At 35.4% G+C, this 26106-nt stretch overlaps 1 protein-coding gene across 1 annotated transcript in view; it reads left to right on the top strand.

Moving 5' to 3' along the window:
* Positions 1-26106, top strand: part of LOC145666044 (lachesin-like) — a 589881-nt gene that overhangs the window by 545937 nt on the left and 17838 nt on the right. The window contains exons 8-9 of the mRNA XM_081733143.1: positions 12280-12348; positions 20990-21085. Of these exons, the coding sequence (XP_081589269.1) occupies positions 12280-12348; positions 20990-21085 (165 nt within the window). The remainder of the gene's footprint in view (positions 1-12279; positions 12349-20989; positions 21086-26106) is intronic.

Below are 26106 nucleotides of genomic sequence, written 5' to 3'. Positions count from 1 at the left end.
GACAAAGTGATTCGCTAGTAGACGACTGCACCACTCACCTGTAGTCCAATTCCCCCGATTCTATTCAAACCTATATGAGCTTTTGGTGAAAAAAACCAATACAATCCATATATGTTTCCAGCTATTATTGGATGGTTCTTAGCAATCGCTTATATAAGTAACATGAGAATGAGACTTGAGAGATATAGTTTCCTTCGAATACGTCCAAACAATGTCTCAAAGAGTTGAATCGTACAAGGCAGTATTCTGAAACTAGACCGACAAGGTTCGTGAAATCTAAGGAAATCAAAATATTCAGTACACGAGATTTATCATAAGACAAAGACTTTTCCTTGGCGCTAACGAAATAACAACATTGGCCTTTCTAGTGGTTGTAATATGCAGTTACTACGGTTAAAGGCACACTTCATATGAGACTAATCAATAAGCCCACGGGTGATGTGTATGTAAAGCTTTAAGCTTACTCGATTTCAGCAAATAACAACAGGTGATTTACTCAGCATCAAACTTAATCTACGTTTATATTCTAGATTTCCTCAACTACTGATTTTATAGAGGCTCGGTTAACCTTTCTGAGACAACGTAACGAGAGTAGAACAGAAAGTAAATACCCGAGTGTGGATCGAATCCTGGCCGTCTGGTTGGTGGGTACAGTGCAACTTCAGTTTAATGTGTTTGGATAGATTTAAACTGCAAACCAACAGTTTAAAAGCTCCTTAATTCAAAAACAACTTTTGTGGAAAGTTTTAATCACATTGTATAGAAATATACTAATAATATAACTTCAAAAATCGCGAAGAACTAGAACTCTGCGGCACACCGTTTCAGAGCGGCTATCATAATTTATACTTGAATAACATATCTTCTTTTTTAATTCTTCGAGTTTTCCAGATTATATAGTTAGAAAGGATAGTATGCAACGAGTTTAAGAACACACAATTCAGTTATAGTTATAAATTTCACTTTTTTGAAGACCTCAAATTTGAACTGGTTGAGTGTAATGAACAATGTACATTGAAAGATACAGGTCATTCAGATCCAACTTTCCATGACAATCCTTGGTAAAATGATTTTCAGAATAAAGAAATAGCCGCACTTACGATTGTTCCGGCAATATTGTTCTCAAGTATTTGCCATCCCCAACTAACAGACATTCTACAACTCTCATGTATTGTTAAATATAAGAAATGGCATGTTTTCATATCAGTTTTAGCTGGAGCTGATTTACATTTTACTTCCCTGGCAACGTCACTGCAACAGGGTTAGTAGGCTTGGGAACACCGCTCAAGGCCAAATGTGAATTCGGCGGCTGTATACTAGAGATACACATAGGTAACATCTCTACAACAGCGTTACTTAAACATTCTTCTGAAGAATTGAACTTTACCCAACACTCACAGAAAAAAGTAAAATTCTTACTTTTCTTAAGCACCCAATATTTCTTAAACAGAAAATATATATTGCTTTTTTGAAGGATAGTATAATCAAACCAAAGTTGGCATACATACAATATATATCATATATCACTTTCTCTACGTGTTTTGCAAACAAAGAGCTTTTAGTTTGTTGTGCTCCCTATTTAGGAACTTCTAAATTTCAAACATCGTTCAGCCACATGCGAAAAGTGTCTATCAACGAGATCATGAATTCGCACATCATTCGTTTTTTTTTCACATGAAACACCAGGCTATCTTTAATATTATTTTCCAAAGTACGACTAATAGCAGGGTTTTATAATTATAAAGGTAACCAAGAAAGTTCTTTCGCTTTTTCACCCATCACCTTCGAACATCGATATGGCACCTAAGACGTACCTGGTAGATCAAAAATAGTACCCATCAGCATCGACGACCTTCTGTCAACGTTCTGGGAGGCCACGATTCCATCGCGGTAGAACTTGGTGGGTCGTGAAGCGAAGAAGTTACCAAGCGCATTTTGCACCTCAACTAGGGATTCGAACTGGCATCCTTTAAGGTGATTGTCCAAGGAATGGAATAGGTGATAATCGGACGGTGAAATGTCAGGGGAGAATGGCGGATGCAATAGTATTTCTCATTCAAGCATAGAATAGTGTCCGGGATCATCCTAGCCACGAGGAACTTAGCTTTGTCCTGTAACAGGAAGACCCCTTTGCGATTCAGAAGTGCTGACTCCAGAGTTTTGAGTTTTTTCTTGAACACGGCTCAACTGTGACAGTGCACAGTTGCATTGGTGCTCTGGCCAGATGGTAGCAGTTCCGGATGCACGAGGCTGCGAGCAGTCCACCAAACACACAAGAGGACCTTCTTCTGGCGTAGTGCTGGTTTCGGCTGTTTTGGAACCAGTTCCTGGGATGCTAACCTATGACGACGGCGCTGTGAAGCTTCGTACGGGACTTACTTCTCATCACATGTCGTCACTCTTGCAACTCTATCCATCACAACTCTGGAACTCACTAAAGAAATAATAAACACTTCTGACCAGAGTATATACCCTTGTTTATTAAAAACTAAATTCCAGTGTAACAGTTTCGACAACGTAACGTTGTCGAAACTGTTACAGTGGAATTTAGTTTTTAATAAACAAGTGTATATACTCTGGTCAGAAGTGTTTATTATTTCCTGTCGTCACTCTGTTCAGAAATGGCTCCTTTCTCAGACAAGACAGCAAAGAAGCATAGGTGTCTGCTCGTCTTGCCTTCTGGTCCGGAGTCAAATCATGTGGGATACATCGACCCAACTTGTAGTGCTTCTTAACTTGATGGAGGTGCTGCCGAATAGTTTCTCTACTTATACTGAATTGCAGTACCAGTTCCTCATATGTCTGGCCATTGTTCACCTCAATTGTTGCCTGAAGATTTTCATTTTGTACATATGTTGGCCATTCGGCACATGGTGCGTCTTTGAAATAATTAATGAACCAGATGTTACGGTTCGGCTACTGAGGCACCAAAATCATACCACAAATTATAACAAATTATTCCGCCTCCATGTTTACTCCTAGCAATAATGTGACTATTGTACCAAAATAATGTCCGAAAACTCAGTTTTACTTCTTTCCATTAGCTTGTGTTTCCTTTTTAAAAATGGTAAATATTGTGTTACTTGCTTGCGATAGGAATTATTTGGTGTTCTAATTGTGAATCTTCATGAATTGATGGTAGTTCACTCAGGTAACGTTACATCTTAACATGAACTCTATATTTTACCTAAACGGTGAAAATTGTTCATCTTGTGAAATTTCCTGTCATCGATGAACTGTCTTCGATATAACATAAGACTTTCTCAACCCAAATACGTATGTTAATATTGTAATAGCACTGATATTGTCTAATAATTCTTCTGTAGAAACGAAACTGTCAAACGTATATCTTCGTCAATTTATTACTTATTCCTTACACTGTCTAGAGACATTACAAGGATAAGTCGTCAGTCTTGAATTATTTTGGTGTTCATCACACTCGAATTTATTACAGTACAATGAGAAACAGGTTAATATTTATAGTACCGCGTACTAGTATTTATAGTAGTATAGTACCGTATCGTGTTGCACTATCTGCAGTCATGTTGATATCGTATCTTGTTCTTAGAGGCAAGGAAGTTAGTCACTGCTGTTTCTACCTCCTGATCCTTTGTGAGATTTCGTGATTCCAGCACGTTGTGCCATAGATCGAAACAGGCAGTAACACAAAGGGCCGAAATCAGGACTATATATTGCATGTGTCATCGGTTCGATGCCATGAGTATTCCAAATTTGTTGTTGCGTTTCCGTAGACGATTATGATTTTGCGTTATCCAGTCGCAGCAGGGCACGCTTTCAGTTTATCAATACAGGATATTTTTGGCGTAGTTCAACACACATCCACTTCAAGTGCTTGAAATAAAAGTAAGTATTGATAGTACGACCGTTAAGAAGAAACACATAAGTGAATTACCTGCTCGTAGTTCCACTAAACACAGAACATGCTTTTATGTTCGGAAGAGCTCTGCTTGACGAACGGTTCTGGAAGCTGTTTTAGCATATTCTAATTTCGGGAAAACACTCACTTTTTGTTGCATGTGACAATCTGTTTCAGGAAACGCACGTCACGCTGATTTTGCAGTAGTTATCGTCACATATTTTCTCTCCTTTGGTCTTGAGTTGGCATCAGCTAATCTAGCACAATCTGGCAACTACGATAGTCTGGAAAGGTTACACACTACAGTGAACTGAAAGTCGTATGAACTCAGAATCTGCTATCCTGCTGCGACTAGATCTTGGTTGAGCTTCAACATTTTTATAAAATGCAAGAAATTTCTGAACTCAATGAGGTGATTCACTGTACATTTCCGTTTTCCATGTCAAATGTTTTGGTTCATTGCCTCAGCTTTATTCAGGTCCGTTCACGTATCACACGAGATGTTGTTGAGCACTCATCGTTAATGCCACTAAAAACTGACTAAAGGTATTGACAGAGTGGCGGCCTAGGCATTAAATAGTCAGCTTACCACACTATTTCTTTTGCCCTTTTGGCCTTGCACAATAGTTAATAACGGCATATACACCTGCGTCTTGTTTGGATTGTAGAAACATTGTAAAACATACGTCTCATCCTTGTACTTATTTACTTGAAACCAGCAATTCCGATTGCCCAATTTGAAAATAATACATCTTTTCCTGCCTCCCTCATTTACATACAAGCTCAGTGTTTTACTTTCGCCCTTTGTGTGCATCTGGTACTATCATTTGTGAAACACTATGTCTAGTTAATTCATATTTTTCGAGCATTTTTCGAAACGAAAATAATTGGGTACACTGCATAACTGGAAAAGATAACAACGATGACAGACGAAAGCTTGTGCAGATGAAGAGAGCTTTTCGATCAGTGGTCATGGAGCGCTGGCTCAATCTCATGCTGTAGCATGTGTTTTCCAGGTCACATCAATTCGCGTTTCGGTGACGTTCAGTTCGCGTCTCCTATCTAAATATCCCATATTTCTTTATTTGAGGATATTTGAAGGATAAGGTCCTTGCAACTAGAGTGTGGGAGGTGGAATGTCCGACGGAATGAACTAAAAAGAAATTGCAACCATAACCACAGATATTCTTTCCCCTGTCATGCAAAGTGTCCTCAATAGTCTTGTTTTGTGCATCGCTAAGAGAGGTGATAATTTGCCAGACATACTATTTCACAAATAACTTAATCAAACGCAGTATAGGAATGCGCACAAGTCGATTCGAGTCTAGATTTAAGCCTGTCTCGACTTGTCTCGAGAAAATGTTGTCTCGATTCGTTCCTCAACTCGAAAATATGTTTCTGTCTCGACTCGTATCTCGACTCGACAGTTTTTGGCTCGACTCTGCTCGAATTCGAGACGAGACGTCTCGAAATTCGAGTCAAGACAACATATACAATTTAAAATATAGGTACACACTATCCAGAACATTATGACCAGTGATGAAAATTTTCCGGAAAATTTTGAAACGGAAATTTTTCCGATTCATAAGAACATACTCCAATTATACCTACATCGTTGTTTACCCATGATATGAGGTGGAAAATTTTCTTCTATATTTTTCCGGAAAATTTTCTGTACTAACAAATATCAGTGATCAAGTAACAACGGAGTAATCACAAAATTGATTGCATTCATGTATAGAAATGTTAGAAAATGAAAGATCGTTTAAAGAATCTGAAAATCTTCATTTCTCAGACAATTTTCATTATTATGTAGGAACAAGTGAAATAATTTTTCATGAATCGAAATATTGTCTGTCCTGTATAGAAAAATTGAATAAGGTTTTATGAGTCGGAACATTTCATCAATTTGAAGGAAAATGTAAAACAACTTTTTGTGAATCGGAAAGTTTTATTGCTCTGTAAGAACAAGTGAAAGTAGTTTCCATAGATCGGAAAATTTTCATTGCGATGTAGGAAGGAGTGGAAAAAGTTTTCATAAGGCGGACAATTTTGGATATTATGTATAGTTAAGTTAGGTGGGAAGCTTTCCACTATATTTAACTCCACAAAATTCAATTCCTGTAGAGGAAAGTTAGTCAGCAACAAGTTATAATTTTCCAATTAGCTTTCGGGAACCACAAAATTTTCTAATATTTCAAGCTGGGATGTAAAACTTTACATAGTGTTTCTCTCTCTCTCTCTTTGTATGTGTGTGTGTGTGTAAAGTGCAGTGAACATACATCGAGTTCGTATAGAACAAATATCCCATTCCAATATTTAAAATGCAATAAGAAATGGAAAAGAAACCTTTGTGAATTTAACAATTATTTCAAGAACAGAAAATTCCATTATTTCTTCATATACAGACCTGCCTATTTAATGAAATGACTACATAAAAGTTTCTTATGAAGATTATTTTTGTAACAAAAACTAAGAAGAAATCCTTTGATTTTATTGTGGTTAACATGTATTACAAATAATAACGATTTGATAGAACAAGTACATATATATGAAAAAGAAATATATTTTTTATTTTGTAAATTAAAATGAAATTACTTGTTGCTTTTAGAACCCAGCGCTAATAGTACATGTTTTTACGTTTCTTTTATTATTTTATTGGAAGAAGAACTACACAAATCAGTTTCTTTATTAGTTATATTTCACTTTCTCTTCTGAATGAATATATGAATAAATAAATGTTCATTTGCAGAAAATGGTCAATATTTGTTCTCATGAGTTACTTAAACTCGAATTTTGGATAGTCAAAAATTTACAGTAGTCATTTTATATTATCTCTACTTATTTATAAATGTTGCAGTATGTAAATCTAGAAAAGTAGTAAAGCTATGAGAAAACTTCGTTTTACGCGTATTAAACTGACGAAATATAATTTTGTGAGATAAAAGGTGGATTCTAAGGAAGAACGCATTGAAGAAATGAAGAATCGTCATATTTTCACTTCATGAAACTTTATTAGACACTAGATGTAGCAATAAGTGGAGTATGTTTTCATGAATTTTAATAAATTTAAATTTTAAATAATAGAATGGGATATTTGTACTCTACGAACTCGATGTATGTTACCAGCACTTTACACACACACACTCATACACACAAGTACAGAGAAAGAGAGGGAGAGAGAGAGAGAGACAGACAGGCAGACAGACAGACAGAGTTGAATTGAGTTGATTTTGAGTTTGACGTCCCTTTCAGCAGCGAGGCTATATGAGACAGGACATATTAATTAACGTGGAATCCGAACCACATGAGCTCCCGCCGGGAATCCAAGCCAGGTCACCCATGCCAAAGGCGCGTATGTTAACCGCTTAGCAACGAAACAGCTCGCAGAGAGAGAGAGAGAGAGAGAGAAACACTGTAAATTTTTACTTCCCAACTTGAAATATTATAAGATTTTTCGATTCCCAAGAGCTAATTGGAAAATTATAATTTGTTTCTAATTTCCTCTAAAGGAATTCAATTTTGTAGCTCAAAGTGCAGTTAAATATAGTGGAAAATTTTCCACCTAACATCATATATATAATATCCAAAATTGTCCGGCTTATGAATAGTTTTTTCCACTTTTTTTTTTTTTTTTTTTTTTTTTTTTACATCGTAATGAAACTTTCCCGATATATGAAAATTCCTTTCACTTGTTTCTACAGAGAAATAAAACATTCCGATTCACAAAAAGTTGTTTTACTTTTTGCTTCAAAATCATGAAAATTTTCCAACTCAAAAAGTTCTTAAATTTTCACATAGAAATATATCGATTCATAAAAAATTGTTTCACTTGTTCCTACCTAGTACGGAAAATTGTCTGAGCCATGAAAATTTTCATAATCTTTAAACGATCTTTCACTTTTTAACATTTCTATACATGAATTCCATCAATTTTATGACTACGAAGGAATTTTTACTTGATTACTGATACTTTTGTTAGAACTGAAAATTTTCCGGAAGAATATAACGGAAAAATTTTTTTCGGACGACATGGAAAATTTCCCGTGGAAAATTTTCCAGCTCACATCACTAACTGAAGAGCTTACTTTCAAAACGCAACACGTCCACTTTGATAGTAAGACTATTCATGGCTTTGGATTAATTGTTTTAACAAAAGAGACACTGACCAGAGAGGCCCTTATAAGAACCAAAAATAAGGGAAGTGATTAAATGAAAGTGAACACGAAGACTTATAGGATGTGCTGAAGGCCTCGGTAAATAAGAAAAATAAATAAATAAAAATAAAAAAGTACAACAATGACTCTATATATGACTGTTAAAAGAATTAAAAATTTTTTATAACAATGAATATATATATGACGGTTAAAGAATTTAAACTCTGTTATAACAACATTTATATATATGTCTGTATTTTCATTAATTTCGATCGTGTCTGAAGAAGGATATGCTAGATATCCGAAACAGTAACAAATTATAATTTAAAATAAAGTAAAGTTTTAAGCTTTGGTCAGTGTCTCTTTTGTTAAAACGTCCACTTTCTTTAAAAAATGAGTTATTGATTGAAATGGCATTTCCGTGAGACTTTACACCATATAAAAGCAACAAAATGCAAGTAGTCCTATTCTGGCCGAAGCTATAGCGGGTTAAAAATGGGGGTATACTTCAAATTGAAACATGTCCGTCGACAGTTTCTGTTCAAAAAGCAATTTGTCCTTACTTGTTGCAAAATGCAACTTGTCCCTTGTATTTTAAAGCTACTCTCGGGTTAAACAATCAAATTGCAATTTCTCCATATGTTGCGTAATACATTAATTGGTCACATGGTGTAGGTTATTGGCAACACTGTAGCTATACTGTTGTGTCGCAGTAGTTGGGCTGTGCGGAGGAAACTGTAAGATGGAGGGAAATGTGTTTGTTGGTGAATGCAGTGAAGGCAGCAGAAAGAAATTGAAAAGATGACGTAAGAGAGAAAAGGAAAAAGAACGAAAGTATGTAGATCAGGATCCACATCTAATGAACTTTGAACCAAAATGCAGTCACAATAACAAGCGATTCCAATGCAGAAGCATACCAGCATACGATTTAAGGCAAGCTAAAATGAAAATATATAAACGACCACAGAAAACGGAGCAAGATATACTCCTTTCAACATTTTTACATGTAAGCAATCCTAAGAGACATCGTCCGAGAAGCAATTCGAAAAAGAAGAGACCGAATCAACTTCACGTACGTTATCGTGTGCCAACTTAAAAGGGGATGAAGTATGTGTGTGCATCGTTCTTCGTCAGTTTATTTGGTGTAACGCAAAGGAGAATTTCGACTATTGCGCAAACCATGATGAAGGGGGACCCGATCAGCGAAAGAAGAGGAGGGGATAGAAAAACGAAACATTTTACAGGTAAAAGGTTAAAGGTGATTGAGTTTATATCAAAACTGAAAGCAAACGAATGTCACTTTTCTAGAAAGAAGTGTAAAAGACTTTATGTGTCATCCACATTAAACATACGAAAATTGTGGAACTGGTACAATGAAAGTGTAGGGGTTGATTATAAGGTAACGGAGAGTTTTTTTTGTAAGATATTCGTCACAAAATTCAACATTGGTTTCGGTATTCCAGCAAGTGATGTGTGCAGTTTTCGTATGCGCATGAAGAATGCAGTTAGAGTGGAATCTAATAGCAGTGTGAAAAGTGACATGAGCCTGCAACTCAAAGCTCATAAGGTAAAGGCGAAAGAATTTTATAAGCTAGTACGGGAAGACTCCGCAGGTAGTGTTTCATTTTGTTTTGATATTCAGCAGGTTCAATGCCTCCCAAAGCTTGCGATTTCCGAAGCATTTTATGCACGGCAGATATCGTACTATGCGCTGTGTGTCACGGATACACAAACTTCGTCACCAATGTTTTACACATGGACAGATGCTCATAGTGGAAGAGGTGCTATAGAGGTGTCATCAGCACACATAGATTTTCTAAGAAAACATGACTTTGATAAAACCACAAAGACTTTGCGCTTATTTTCAGATGGTTGCTCGGGACAGAATAAAAATACGTCTGTAATACATGCACTTCTGCTCTGGTTGTTCAAATGTTCACCTTCTCACATTAGACGCATTGTGTTGCGTTTTCCAGTGCGTGGTCATTCATACCTTCCTGCAGATCGCGTTTTAGTTCGTGTTGAAAGAGAACTGAAAAAACATGAAGAAATATTATTGCCTGAGGACTATAATAATATATATTTAAAAACGGGGAAGGTGCGATATATTATTAAGGACTGGAATGTGAAAGATTACAAGCAGTTGACCGAATATTTTAGGAAAGTTGACAGTATCAGTGAAATGAAGAGAATCATATTGACGAAGGACATTGAAACAGATAATGTGAAGCTCTTGATCAAAATGAAACCCACGTTCAGGTTTGATGATCCTTCCAAAAAAGTCTCCTCAGTATTACGGAGAGGAAAACGGATGACATCTGTACAGGAACCAGACGAACTTCAATGCAAGAGCCATTTGAACCCAGAAAAGATTGCCGATGTCTAGAAATTGCTTAACCTCCAATTTTAAACGGAATGGTCGAAGATTGAAAAGTTAAAATGGTATTGTGAAATACTACAAGTTGGCACTACAACATGTGATCCAGAAGAGGAATGTAATTGCCTTGATGATGATCTGGGAGTTCGCATTTGAAGATGTAAAAGTTTTGTTATACTCAATAAGTAACATTAGTTTTTACATAGACATTGATGTTACTTTAACGGAAAACATGTATTTGCCACTGAAGCATTTTTATATCAATCACCTCTTTTGTGTTTTTGAATCTTGTAGCCTATTTGTACGATTTCGGTGTATTAACTTTGTGTAGCAATAAAAAAACATTGCTATAAAAATGATAATAACAATCATAATGTTTATGTACAAAACGTACAAACTTATCTTTAAAATAGAGGTAACATAATCATCCGAACAGAAGAGTCAATGGTTGAAAGGCTATTCAGCTTACGTTTTATGACTCACTTGACGTTATTTTCAAAATGCAACAAGTCCTTGACTTTGGGTCAAAATGCAACCTATCCAGACAACAATGCTCCGTAAGTCACTTTATTCTTGAGGCAGGATTATTTTCCTTTCTACTGTTTACTTCTATCATCGATATCTCCAAATATAGCCAACAACTTTCGCTCCAGATATATCGATAGTTGAGACACACGTTTTTCGTGAATTTCTCGAAACATAATGGACAAACTGAATTTTGAAAGTAAGCTCCTCAATTATGACTAGCTACCTAATTGTCAGTATGTCCAGCTTTGGCACGAATAACAACGGCGACGTGTCTTAGCATGGACGCAATGAACTTTGGTAGGTCGCTGGAGAGAGTCAGCACATGTGCACACAGGTCACCTAGTTCCCGTAAATTCCGTAAATTAGTCGGCTACGTAGGCGCATCGTTAGGAGTGTACAGTGGACTGTGTTTTCAGATACACTTGTACTTTGCCAGCATTAAAGTATGATGTTAGTTCCGCCACAGTTCGCTGCCTGTTCTGTTTTACCAGTCTGCCAGCCTACGACGTCCAACATCTGTAATGAGGTGGGGGTCGCCCAACCCCTCGACGTTTGGACGTCGTTTCCCCTTGGTTTCGCCAATTGTTGAAGGCACTCTCCACAGGACTCTTCGAACATCCGACAAGTCCTGTAGTTTCCGAAATTCTCGTGCCGAGTTTCCGGGCCATTACAACCTGCTACCGGTCAAACTCAGATAGATTGCGATCGTTTCCCATTCTATACACGGCCAGCCCTCACTAATTAACTGAATTGAACTGAAAATTAAATCTTGATCTCGAAAGATCAACTATTAAGTTTATGTTTTCTGTACCTTTCTAAAGTAATAAATGCTGGAATTAGTTTCAAAGCTGTTTCTGAGTGAATACTTTCTTCAAAATAATATTAAAAATTATAGAAAAATTTTCGTGACATTCGAGTCGAGTCGAGTTTTTTACGAGCATACGAAAATTCGAGTCGAGAAATACGTTTGTTTCGAACTTTTCAATGTGTTTCTCGACTTGAATTCGAGTAGAGTCGAGTCGAGATTCGAGACATGTCTCTACTCTTGCGCATCCCTAGTGCAATAGTGAAGTCCATATATATATAACAGGTATGTAAATAGGAAAATGTAGCGAAAAAGACTAAATAAAAATATTTGTAGTACATTGTCTCTAGGGCCAGGTATATTATTTCCAAAGTGAGTAATCGAAAATACTTTACCCTCGATGAAAAAAAAAACCACATGATTCACTCTATAGACATTCTTAAAATTTAAACACGTGACACTCATAAGACAAAAATATTTGAAAAGATAAAAATCGAAATTTTAAATAAAACTAATGCTTAGTATTTATTTGCAGCAATTCCTCGTCCTTCAACGCCTTATAGGCCTCTTACAACTACTACAGAATCTTACATCTCAGGTAAAGGTAAGTCCAGAGCAGGGAGTCTGACATATAAACAGCTACAACCCCTTGTACCCAATGCTTCATTTATTTTCTTCTCATTTAGGATTTGTTTCGCATTGGTTCTCCTTCTCTGAGTTATTTATTGTTTTGCCAAGTTTGTAGTAGCATGGCAAATACTTTAAGTTCGTAATGCATGATAACTCTAAGTATGTACATTTTCAACTGATAGCTTCGTTTCAGAAAAATTCTCATTTGAGTTAATTATAAAAAGTCTTGCTGCTAAGTATACTAGAAATTATAAATGTTGTCTAGTATGATATGAGTTCCTGTATTCATGTGGAATGAATTGAGGGACAGTAATTAACAAATGCATTTCATTGATGAGTTTCCCGTGTCCTCTTCAACGCCTATACAGTGTGAACGGGACCTACTGTTTAAAATAAAATACATATTCTACTTGTACCCGATGCAAGTTCCCATTTCTGGAATCGAATCCGGGATCACGAGTACAGAAAGTATTAATGTTATATACTCAGACGTCAAAAGGTACAGTGTGAAGTTGTTGAAGATTATATACCTTTGTACCGAAGGGATTAAATGACTAAGGAATGCAATAATGCTATTTCGTCATAGTATGAGAGGACAATTTAATAATAGTTATACGTGAACAAATACACAGTTCAGACCAGTATACACATTTTTCTTTTCTTCTATAATGATGCAATTCACTTCAGTAATTCAATGTAGACATTATTTAAATTAATGCTAACGGAAAAGTAGACTAATAAAACTCATAAACAAGAGACTTATTTATTAATACATTTCCTTGATTGTAGGAAAATATTCAGCAATTATCAATGTAAAGAATTATATTTTCTTTAAAACTTAATGTGTTTTACATTTTTTTCGCACATAGACTATCGATTCTATGCACAATAAAACTAGAATATTGGTCGATATAAAGTTGTAGGATTTCTCGGTCTACATTCGACCGAATTCTATCCAAAGCAATAAGAGTATTTCTTGGGTCTCAAGGGAAGTATACCTGGGTTTCGTAAGAGTAGGGAATTCTCTCAAAAATTTACCCGAAAACGTTTACTTGGGGTTTACTTACGAAACAATGGGTTTCGGTTGAACTCATTTCCATATCTTTCGTTAACTCTACCTCAAGCAGTAGGTTCCATTGAGTAGTCTCAAAGAAACCACAATCATGGGAATATTGTGAAAATTTTAGGAAACTTATGGTAAAATATTAGAAGGAGTAGGATCAAATAATATGGCGGATCCAATATGACGGACAAAATGGAAAACACTGCTATGTAACTGAAAGCAGGTATGTAGAGGTTTTTGTGGTCGCTGAATACGATTCAATGTTAAAAGTGCAAAAGGCAATTTGATGGATCCAATGTGGCGGACGAAAGATACAAAAAATATGTACAGAACGGGCATATGTTATTCTTACTTGTAGTAGAAAAATACCTATAGTACAGAAGATGGCAAGTAGGGGCAAGTGATGTTTTAGAATAAACAGGGAACGTGTTTTGCTATACAATCGTGCCAAAGTGAGGCAAAGAATGCATGGCAGATTTTGTAGCACACATGAAAGTTTTATGATACAAACAGATTGCAATCATAGACAATAATTATTTTACTACCAACTCTCTCCCCCGCCCCCGAAGAGATACGGGGATCAGCATCTGTTATGTATCGTTGAAAAGCTCCATCTACTACACTTGATCTCGCTTGAATGGTGCCTGTAGGGTGCGTTGCGATTATTTGCTGACACCATCTGAAGATCCGAACAATGACAGTGCAAAGTGCGCGTTTAAAACATTGTTATGCTTCCATAACTGTCTTTTCGGTTTCACATTTGCCGTGTACGCTTGTGAGCAATATGCATGACAAATGGCCACTCCCCGTAATGCGATGAAACTGACACCGAGACTAGTTTCGATCTCGTCTCGGTCTTGTCTCTAATGTGCTTTTCCAAATCGAGACGGGGCCTAGGTTCTTCTCGATACGCATACGTCCATTCTGTATTTTTGCACCTTTTGTCCACCATATTGGATGTGTCATATTGCATTTTGCACTTTCAACATTAAATTCGTACTCCACGACTACGAAAACCTCTATCATCTGCTCTCAGTTACATAACAGTGTTTTGCATTTTGTCTGCCATATTGGATCCGCCACTTTGAATTTTACATTTTGGTATCTGATTCATACATAGCGACGTCGAGTGTTTCTATATATCCAGCTTTAGATTCATTGCTCGCTTTTTGTAATTTATGTCCGCCACGTTGGATCCGCCATTTTGATTTGCAAACATTTGATGTATGTTCGTATTCAGCTGCCTTTCAAACCTATACATACCACGTCTCAAAGGAATTACATCTTAGATTTCTATTTTGTCCACGTTTTATTGTGTTTCGGAGCGTGCCTTGTTCAGATATTCACATCGTCGCCACGCCCCCTACAAGCCCATTCAAGCGAGATAGTTCATTTTCGCTTCAACATTTAGGCTACAAGGTCTATCCCTGTTCTCATATAAGTCTTCAAGTATTCTTTCCATCTTCCTGTGACCTCATTTCTGTCGCTGACAACCTTCCCATTGTTATTTTTTACTGTGATCGTAATACCTCCTTGTTTCCTCCAAAATTCCATACATTTCATCTCCTTGTACATTACCTCATATTTCCCAACTCTTACTAATTCTCCCTGCTCCCGCCACGTGAATTTTGTGGTGGAGAAACACTGTGTGCGTGGGTTTTCTCGGGGTTCTCCCGTTTCCTCCCACTTTCTTCATTCCACCATTTTCATTTCATTCATTACTCATCATCACCGTCTCTTTTAGCCTAACCTGCATAACCGTGGGACGTAAAACTCAAAGATTTCATTTCATTTCATTTTCTTTCTAATTCTTCTATGTCCTCGTATATTCTTTTGTGAAACTCTTCCCTCGCTCTATATGTTTCTCTTCGTTATTCATTATTTAACTTTCTGTACATCTCTTTGTCCTCTTCTGTATCAACCTGTTTCCACCTCTTCCTTTCCCTCATTTTCTGCAACATCTGCTCTGTAACCCATGATTCTTAGCCGTTTTGTGTTTGCGGTAACCTACTCCTTCTTCTGCAGCCTGCTATATGCAAATTTAATGTTTCCATTGTGCGTTACTACCTGTGCCTATTCTCTCCTCGTTTGAATAGTTTTCTTCGAATTTTTCAACAAAAAGATTTCTTATTTCCTCGTTTTTCAACTTTTCAGTATTCAACACTTTGTTGCCTACTTTTCTTCTGCCTACACTTTTCACTTGAGTATCTACTTTGGCCAGCACAAGATTATGATCAGAGAAAATATCAGCCGCAGGAAGGGACTTCGCGTTCTTTAAGCTATTCCGATACCTGTTCTGAATCATAAAATAGTCTATCTGATATCTTCCGCCGTCTATTGGTGATTTCCATATATATTTTGTTATGATTGAACCAACTGTTCCCTATTACTAGTGAATTCTGTCTACAGAAATTCACTAATTTCTCTCCCCTTTCATTTCTTGCACCTAAACCATATTTGACTATGATACTACCTTCCTGTTTTTCTCCCACAGCTGCATTGAAATCTCCCATTAGAATTACGCATGCACCCCTCTTCTCCCTATCTATAATTTCTTCTATTTTATCATAAGTTTCCTCTACTTCTTCAGTTGCATGCGAAGTCATCGGTGCATATGTCTGTATCACCATTAGATCCTTCGTTTTTCTTTAAGTCTTAAAATCGTCACTCTATCATCAATAAATTCTGCTTTCACTGCTTCTTTTTTAAGCGCTTTCCAAGAATTATTCCTACTCCATTATGACCGCCCTTTTCATTACCTGAGCAAAACATCCTATATCCTTCGCTACTTAACACTCCATTACCTTCCCACCTAACTTCACAACTCCTACCAAATCTAGGTTATTTTATTTCATTTCTTTTTTAATATTTTCTAATTTTCCTCTCTGTAACATAGTACGTACATTCCATGTCCCTATCCTAAACCTTTTGCTTTTCGTTATCTTTCTTTCTCTGTCTGTCTTTCCCCATTATTACTTTCTCGTTCAATAGTCCTTCCCAAGCCATCTCCCTCCCGGAGATCCGAATAGGAGTATATTTTACCTCCGGAACTATATTTTGACCTGCGAAAGACCATTGTACATACTGTATGTTCTTTATCTGATGCCAGCAAACTAGGGAAAATAGAGTGGGGGTTCCCGTTGCCTTCCATCCCGCAGTATCCAACCCGTTAAAGTCACTCTGACGACACCTGGAACTAATGTCCAAGTTGCCGTACGAATCACTATGATTTCCTCCAAAGAACTGCTGCCTGCTAACAGAACACACTTTGTCTGGCTAGTCCATTTAGACCACAATTCGGTAGCGATGTCCCTTCTGGTAATGAACTATCACAGACATAGCTCTACACATAACTATCTTCGTAAAGGTGGTGTTTATCAGGGATTCAGGTATAAGCAGCAGATAACTTTCCGTATACCCTGGGAACTGAAAATGAGCATTAGCGTATAATCAACCAGATTCGAATTCTTGTCTAAATAGAATACATTTACCACATTTTTTTTCATAGTGTCATGTTTATTATGAGGACTATATTTTGGCAAATTTGGCAAATATTATGGCAAATTTCGTTAATAAATGTGTATTTTCAAAATTTATTTCCTCTATGATAAACGTGTCACTATAATTTAATTGAATTTCGTGAAAAAAGTAATCAAATATGTGTATATTAGTAACGCATAAATAAAATATTATTTCTTCAAAATTTGATTTTATTAAACTATAATGTTACTTGTATAAAAAGAACAAACACTTAAACATTTTATTCAAATTCTGAAACCATCAAACTCTTCCGCCCAATAAAAGGCTTGAAGTAAGCGTAGATGTCATCCCTTTCTTTGGTTATGATTTATGATTTTTCATATCCTTTTATTTGATTTAGTGACTAGCCTGTATGCCTTTCGTGCATAAGATCCCGGGCTCATCTCCCGATGGAAGAATACCAAACGCACTACAGTAGTTCAAATCCAGCTTGAAATTGTATGATTTGTCCTACATAGCCTCGCTCGTGAAGCTGGATGCAAATACAAATCAGCCAATCAATTATTATTATCAATTTGTTTGGTTTAATATACTAAGACAGTAGCAGCTGTAAGAATGCGTAATGCTGCCATTTGCAGTTTATGATCATTTTTAGTTTTTGTTTGCCGAAAGCAGCCTTCAAAATGAAGTTAGCCTATACAGTATAAGAAGTTCTCTCTCTCTCTCTCTATATATATATATATAACATTGAAATTATAAGTAGTTTTCTAATAAATCTCGTGTCTAACAGTGTTTCATTCTAGGGCAGTCACAACATGACATGGAATATCAACGAAGAGCAATACGGGAAAGGAATATACCATAAGTGTCTAGATTTGTAGCATGATTATGTTTACGTATAGTTACAAGACCAACTAATGCACACTATAAATAGCTATATATAGAATAATAATAAAAAATATATTTGAATTTGCTCGTACCGAAAATAGATCAGACAAAGAATTAAAGCGGTGACTTCCATAACCACACAAGTCCAGCTGAAGAGATATTGAAAAACTCAATAAAAACTAAATATTTATAGAAAATCACAATTTTTCGTACTTAGTGACATTTGTTATTCAGCAAAGTGAAAAAGGTCTGATTTCCAAGTTTACATTTCCAGCAAATATTCAGTTTTTATTGAGTTTCTCAATATCTCTTCAGCTGGACTTTTGGAGCTATTGAAGTCACGGTTTTAGGGTCTTTCATCACAAATTGCTCATTAAAATTCACTTTTCTGTTTGCAAAATATTGGTCTTGCTTTTTATCACTTCTATATGTATACATTGAAATTCAATCGAGACTCTCATTGTAAAAATTTTAGTAGTTATTACTTCTTGGTACGTGATGGAACTTTCAATTGCCACGTAAAACTACTGGATAAAAGTAAAATATATAACTCTGTCCATATTAGAACTAAGTAACGCCCTATATATAATTGCATGGAGTTGAGCGATTTCGTACTTTTGTATGGTGTTTTAACAAGAAAAGACAAAAATCTTTATTAGTTATCTGATGACAATTAACTAGAAATGATTCTTAAGAAAGACGTAGCTGTATATTAGACAAAAAGAATTGCAATGCTGTAGAAGTGTGAACGGGAGTGAGAGATAATTTTTAAGTGTTTCCAGAAAATATATTTTAACCCTAAATTAGCTTCATAAAGTTCATGTAGAATTGTTAGTATTTTAATACACATTTAATTTCATGTTAGGGTTTTATAGACATATTGGACACACTTCTGTGACTTAGTATACATCTTGGAGTTCAAGTATCATAAGTTTCCAGAAATACTTCGTGGTTACAAGAAGTAGAAAGAGAATTTTGCTGCCAAATATGAAGGTCCAATGAATCAGATAAAGGTCGAATGCACCTGAACTTATGCCGCAGATTTCGCACAGCAGATGGTAGTTTCAAGTACTTCCTTCTAAATTCCCTCTCCATACTTCCAAATACTGGTACTACATCCTCCGTTCCCCTTTCCCAGCTTTCTTCTGCTCGAAAATTTTGTTCTCACTTCTCTCATCCTCTTGAAATATTTTCCAACTCAGATAGAAGAAGAGGCAATCGTTCGCAAATGTGGAGACATCTGTGTCGCTTCTTGGAACTTTTACTTGGAGTGTGAGCAAGGATCCTAAACTTTCCGCTTGACTTCAACTGAGAAGCTGCAAGAATCTTACATCTGAGAGAATTAACAACAGCACAAGAAGGAGAAGCATCCTAGCGCCTGGGAAACGCTCGATCCTGTGAAAATGCTTTAAAATGAACATCTATTTCGTAATTCTCTTCTCTCTCACTTCCTCTAGTTTTCTGCGAAGATAGCGCAAGACAGTGAAAGCATGAAGAGGCCATTTCTAGGAATTACGATATATATTACAAATATGAATATATATATATATATATATATATATATATATATTCATGATATATGTGATATATGCCGCGACACAGGATATACATACTTCTTCAAAGTATACTAAAAGTCAATTGCAATTAGTTTGGTTACATGAAACTTGTTATTAGCAAACATACAAAATCGTGAAAAACAGCAAATTACATGCCTAAACAATCCTTCGTTTGGGTGAAAATGTCTAGATTGTTTCGATTCTTCAGCTGTGTAATATAATAATAATATAAATTATTTTGGCGAAAACTGAGTCAAATGTATTATGCTATATTATGGCACGAATCAAGGAGCTAGAATTATTTATAAGCCTGCAAACTTTCCTAAATTAATCAGGAGAAACTAACCTTATTCTAGATTGATTGCATTTTTCACAAAATGATATTAGTTGATATCATAGTAATTTCATTTTACCGTTTTAATTTGCTTTCCGATACTAGTTATGGAAAATTAGTGCAGACAACAAAATCCTCTGAGCGTACGTGAAAAATGGATATTTTATAGAAATTGCAGTTCTGCACCCAGCAAAATATAATTTGCGTAAAAAAATAAAAAGGAACTTCACTGAACTATACATGTACTTATGTTACTTACCTAGGCACATTTTCATAGGATGATTAAATATGATATATTGTTAATTATTAATATGCCTCGTACATAATGAGGGAAATTCACCAAAAACCCTCACTGCTTTAAGCCGGAACTGACATAAAGAAAGATATATAATGATGTATTGTTTTATATAACCGATCAAATGGGGTTGACATCGAATAATTCAGTTCCTAAGAAAGCGCTATACGAAAACGAAATGATGTGAACCTGAATTATGATATGATCGTAGGAATAAAATTTAAATGTGTCTAAGTTAATTGAAAGGGGAACAAAAGCCACGTCAAAAGTAGTTGGTGGTCATAACTCTCCAGTTACCATTAATGTTGGAGGGCACCAAGTGCACATATCTTATGGACGTTGAAAAAACGAACAAAACGTGTACAAACAATAGCCAGTGAGCAAACTCTACCTATTAATGTCAATTTAGATTAAGGTTAAAAATCTTTGAAATGGGTCATTTGAGATATTTTTCTTTTGTTGTCATCATTTAGACCAAGAGCCTTTTAAATCTAAGAGTAATACGTTTCTTCTCATAGCACACATATTCTTAGTAGCTCAATGGTAGATAGTTCTACTGTGATCTGCAGTAACACCGTTTAATCTCTTGCACTACATGGTGTAGGAGATGAGTCAACAAGTTGTGTGGGTACTGTTCTTTCATTATTTCGCAACAACTTATTTATATATCGTAATAGTTCTAATTGGTCTTTAACCATTAGCATATTAAAATTGGTTACATCGTTACTGCATTTCTGTAAAAGGCAGAGCTGCATATTATAAAATAAACGACACAAGAACTGAAAATATATTAGACATAGAAAACGCATGCTACGTTATGAAACTATATTCATTAATATTTGCTCGCTCTCTCTCTCTCTCTCTCTCTCTCTCTCTTCTCTCCCGTGTTCTGTATCATTGAATTGATGTATGTTTATTTTTTTAAAGTTTTAACAGTATTATTTTACCTGAATCTTATTTTTGTGTGTTACTACTATTTTTTTAATAATTTCTTTTCAGAGAAAAAGCTCAAATACCAAAAGAAGGAACGAAATCCTCTTCATGAAACAAATGAGATCATGGATGACTCAGAACCAGAACCAGCCAAGGGAAGAGGTAATATCAGTTGAATTAATTGCCATGTTGGTATCTCTTGGAGCACATATGGAATCAAGTTTATCTTTTTCTTCTTAATATATGCACATATAGCGTTTACATCAATAGATCCTTTGCAATATAAAACAGTTCTCGTACAATTCGTTTCAATTAGACTTCCAAACTTTGTTTTGCATAAGTGCCGGAAGTCCTATAGGACAATTATATGCATCCTTCTGTCTGTCTGTCTGTCGACAAGCATCAGACTGAATACAGTAAGAGATATCGAAAAGTGTTTCTATGCAATCGATTCAGCGTCCCAAGAACAGGTTCCATCTCCACTGTTATCCCTCTATTCAAATCAGAAGTGGTTTAATTTAATAACTCCGTTTTCAACATTCATCGCTACACAGTAGAAACAGTGAGGGATGGCAGGTAATGGCTTTTTTATGTGAATTCAGTGTCCGAGGAACAGGTTCTTTCATCTTTTATCTTAACCAATTTTTACATGTACACTACTTCAAGTTTGAGTGTTTATTCGCATAGTTTGGAAGACTGCCGTAGTTTTATCCTGTGAAACAAAATTCGCTTCTTTGAAGTTAAACCTACAATTTAATCATATAAAGATATTTCCGATAATATCTGACTTATTGAAGGAAAAGTAGTTTAGTAGTTTAAATCAGCTTTGTATGTTTCTTGTAAAATATTTTTTGAGTACCTCACAAAATCTTCAAGGGAATTTTATAAAATTGAAATCATGTTTCCATCAAATAACATTTTAAAACTGTTTCCAGGCAGATTTAGATAATTTTCTACTTTCTGTATTGACTGTACAGGACATGTGTTAAAACTTCACCCGTTTCTATGATTGATTTAAAGTTGAGATCTGTCTTTTGTCTTTATATTTTTTAATTACTAGTATCTCTACTTTGCATCGTATTCTTCCATAACTAACAATAAATATTACTTGTAGTGAGCTGATGTTCACAGTATTTTTTAATCTAATATATTTAATATTAGGAGTACTTTGATCAAGAGTACACAGAATAAAAATTTTCAGTTGCCTTGAATTTCAATCTAAGCACATCGCAATGTTTATATTGCAAAACATAAGAAACATTAGTCTTATTTAACTGGATGTCCTTATTATGATTTACTAAAAGCATTGCTAGAATAAAAAAAATGTATGGAAGAAAGTATACGATGAATAACTTCTATGTAATATAAGGGAAATGTAAACATTATGTGTTTATGGTGGTAAATTCTGAGCACATACAGGCTGGCAAAGTGCCCATCATTTTATGAATTCAGAAAATTTTTACCAGTGGGAAATAAGCGCATATCACTAGGAGTTCTACTGTGTTCTCTTTCCAAGGAAAGTTAATTATATCATAATAGAGTATCTACTAGCGTCGTGAAACTAAAATTTCATGACAAGATAAAACTTTGTTCCACAACATAAGAAATATAATTAATTGCATTATAGTTGAAAGATTAGTATAATCTGCTATAATTAATATGGGATATTCTGATAGATGCATTGATACATTATTTTTGCAATATATTGAAAGAGAAATGTTTTACATATAACATGATCGTTTTACAAAATTTATCACTTTACATAAGCCGAGAGTACTTTCCAGATAATTATGAAGAAAATTGTAGAAATTACATTCATGTTACTTCTTGTTCATCACAAATACCTAATTCTCTTGACTCTTATTGCGGGACATTATACAGAAATTTAATGCATAAATTTCTATCATAATTAATAATTGTTACTTTAAGTGGAATAAGAAATACTTTAATTCGGGAATTGTCCCAAGTATGAATTGCCCTGAAAATAGCGAAATTATACGTCTGTATCATGAAGAGTGTAGCACTGTTTATAGTTGAATATTTTATCGTGAACTATCTGTTGTATTGTATATAATATGCACTGAACTATCGTGTAGAATTTTAACCGTCGAGTGTTAGGGGATTCGCGCAACGTCGGGGATGTTGAGACTTCTGTTTCAAACTATGAGTTCGCTAACTTTCTGTCCTTTGGTTTGAGAGCCCTCAGGTTGGATTCCCGATGGGTATACTTGTTGCAAAGGTGTAACAGCTTTTTTCTGACTAGCCATCCTGAGTGAACTTTTCCTGCGATTTCATCATCCACGCCAGGTAATTGCCAGTATGGTTCGTAACATACAAGTTGCAGACCGCTTCCTTTTTTCCTCCTTCCCAACTAGTGTGCTCGCCTAAATAGAGCATTCCTTATAAGTGATGTGCTTAAGGCTATAGTTGTTTGGCCTTGAAATTTTTTTATAAATAGGTATAAATAAGCAAATAAATCAAACTAAGAGTGATAATGAATATAAATGATAGAAAATCATAAATTATGATTTTGTCTTAAATTTTTTAATTGTATTTCATAATTCAAATTATTTGATGAAAATAGTCTTTCTCGAATGATGAAAAGGTACTTTCAAAATTAAAGTAGATCTTTAACTCAACTTTTGCTAAAATAATTTCTAAGTATGAGCAGAATGATTTGTTAACTGTTTAATGTGTCTTGCACATAACCTGACATAGCGCTAGCATATATTGTGAGGAATTTTACTAATAGAGAAGATGAATTTGGCTTCCAGAATATCTCTGATGAAGCTGAAATTTGCTTTAATGCATATTTTTAGTGATCGCCTGTTGTAGTCAATATATTCTCACACATCACATCGGCCGTTCGGCTTCTATGACGCTCAGTATTGTATGTTGACCGGTTATTCATCATGGTAGTGTCTAACGTGTATGTTGCCTTCATTTTAGAACAGAGTGAAGCTGGACAAACCTGAAAACAAGGCAAAATGCAACTTAGCACTGATTGTAACCTGGGGTATTTCTGGTTCAAGACAATGAAATCAAAAAATGGCATGCTGTTGCCAATTCAGTTTTCAGAAGACATCGTTAAACGTCGACACATACAGTATACTTACCGCAGTACAGAGTTGATCCATCACTATGGACGCTTTATCGCCTGTCACGGCATGTGTACAGTCTGCCACCTTGTAATGTGGTCACATTGAGCGATCTATTGTTCAACGTATCTCACATAAAATTATCTTCTATCTAATGCTTCCACACAAGCATACTGTCCTATCAGCATGTATCTTCGTGCATCAATTTCTACTATAATAGGCAAAGAAAACAATATAATACTAAATATGTCAAAATAATTCTTGTTGAATTGTTTGATTCCAGTAACAAGCTAAATACTAAGGAGGCGAATGGAACTGACGCTTAGGCCAAAAGTACCGGCAGAAATCTGTTGTCTGAATCATCCTCACGTGCCTATGTAAATAAAAGTGAAACTAAGCTTGACAGCTAACTTATCTGAGAGACTTGTGCTCATTTTGATGATTTCTGTCACATAAGTTGACCATGGCTTAATTGAGGCTTTTTGCATGTTAGTTTTACTGAGAGAATTTTATCAGGAAGATAATATCTCCAAATTATCAATAAAATAGTCGGAACAATTTTGTGTGAAATATCAAAGTTCAGGACCATCTCTTTCAAGCTTCCACGACAATTTTTCATCTCGATTTCTTCACGTTTTAATCACTCGAAGATGTTGAAGGACAACAGTAACAAGGCAAATCTCCACATTCTTCTCGGCCTTCTTTGAATGATTTATACCATTCATATGTTTGACTTTTGAACAGAATCGATATTGATTCACCATAGGTATTTTCCAACATTTCCAACGATTTTTCACGCGAAATTTCGTTAATACAAAATTTCAGATATACTCTGCATATTTTTTTAATTCAACGTAAAAGTTGCAAGACACATGAGAGATTAACTAACAAAACTAGTACATGTAAACAATTTTACTGATCACGCTCATATTGCACACCATAACTAGACTTACGAGGAAACCGATTCAAGTGTGGCACAAAACTGTGGAAAAGTTCATGCGCAAACGAAGTGTTTTTTTTTTGTACAATTAAACCCATTAGAGATAAATGTTTTGGACTGGGAAAGCAATAATACCGAAGTTCCATTGTTGCCTGAAATAGACATGTCAGGTTCAGGTCTCTTGGTACGCTGAATCGAATAAAAGTATCGTCAGTCAAATTGTATGAAAAATGTAAAAAATGGTGACCGTCCGAACTTTTCAAACATTTATAATTTCTATAATTATTAACCGATCGGAACTGTATGTGATATACAGTATATAAGGCGTAGCGGTTTTCGTTTTTTAAGTTGAAGATACTTTTTGCTTATTCATCTATACATTGCGTTTAATATATGTCACACAACTACACACTGTCCTACTTACGTTTGCAACAATATGTGTTTATTTAATTTGTTTACCCATAGTACTTTTGCACAGAAAATAACATTGTATTTTTGTTCACACAATAACGTCTCTCTTCCTTTGGTAATGTAATTAATTCATTTTTATATCACCTCCATTTTTTAGTATGTAATATCATACAATTCTGTTCTTCGTTTCAATGGCGTTTATTATTTCTTAAGGTCCTTTTCTGACCCCGGGTAAAAGCTACGCCATTCACCTCAACAGTCTACACCACTTTTACTCCACCTTGGTACATCTTTCTTAACATTTCAATGCTATTTTTAAACATATCCACTAGCAACATAGCCGAAAATTCGCAAAATATCGGAGCACCAACCCTCCCTTTATTCCTCTAAATCTCCGGAACGGTTCAGATCGAGAGTTTTTCCCTCTAATGGGTTTAATTGTACACAAAAGCATTTCGTTTGCGCATAAACGTGTCCAAAATTTCGTGTCACACTTGAATCGGTTTCCTCGTTAGTGCTGCCGTTTTGCATACGTTCAATGTGGATGCGGCCTCCTTTTCTACTCAATGACCATTAGGAACTAAACTGTCTTCTAACATGTGGATCTAAAATGGGAGTATTAGCCTATTAAGTTCGAGTCCTTCTCATATCCACTATTATTACTAGCATTTGTTAACTATTTTAAAGATAAATATATAAATTTATCAGAATGGTATCATAACGAGAAATATTGA

The sequence above is a fragment of the Thermobia domestica genome, chromosome 12 (genome assembly GCF_964235325.1).
Source record: "Thermobia domestica chromosome 12, izTheDome1.hap1.1, whole genome shotgun sequence".
Classification (NCBI taxonomy): domain Eukaryota; kingdom Metazoa; phylum Arthropoda; class Insecta; order Zygentoma; family Lepismatidae; genus Thermobia; species Thermobia domestica.
This window is presented reverse-complemented; position numbering and strand designations above follow the sequence as displayed.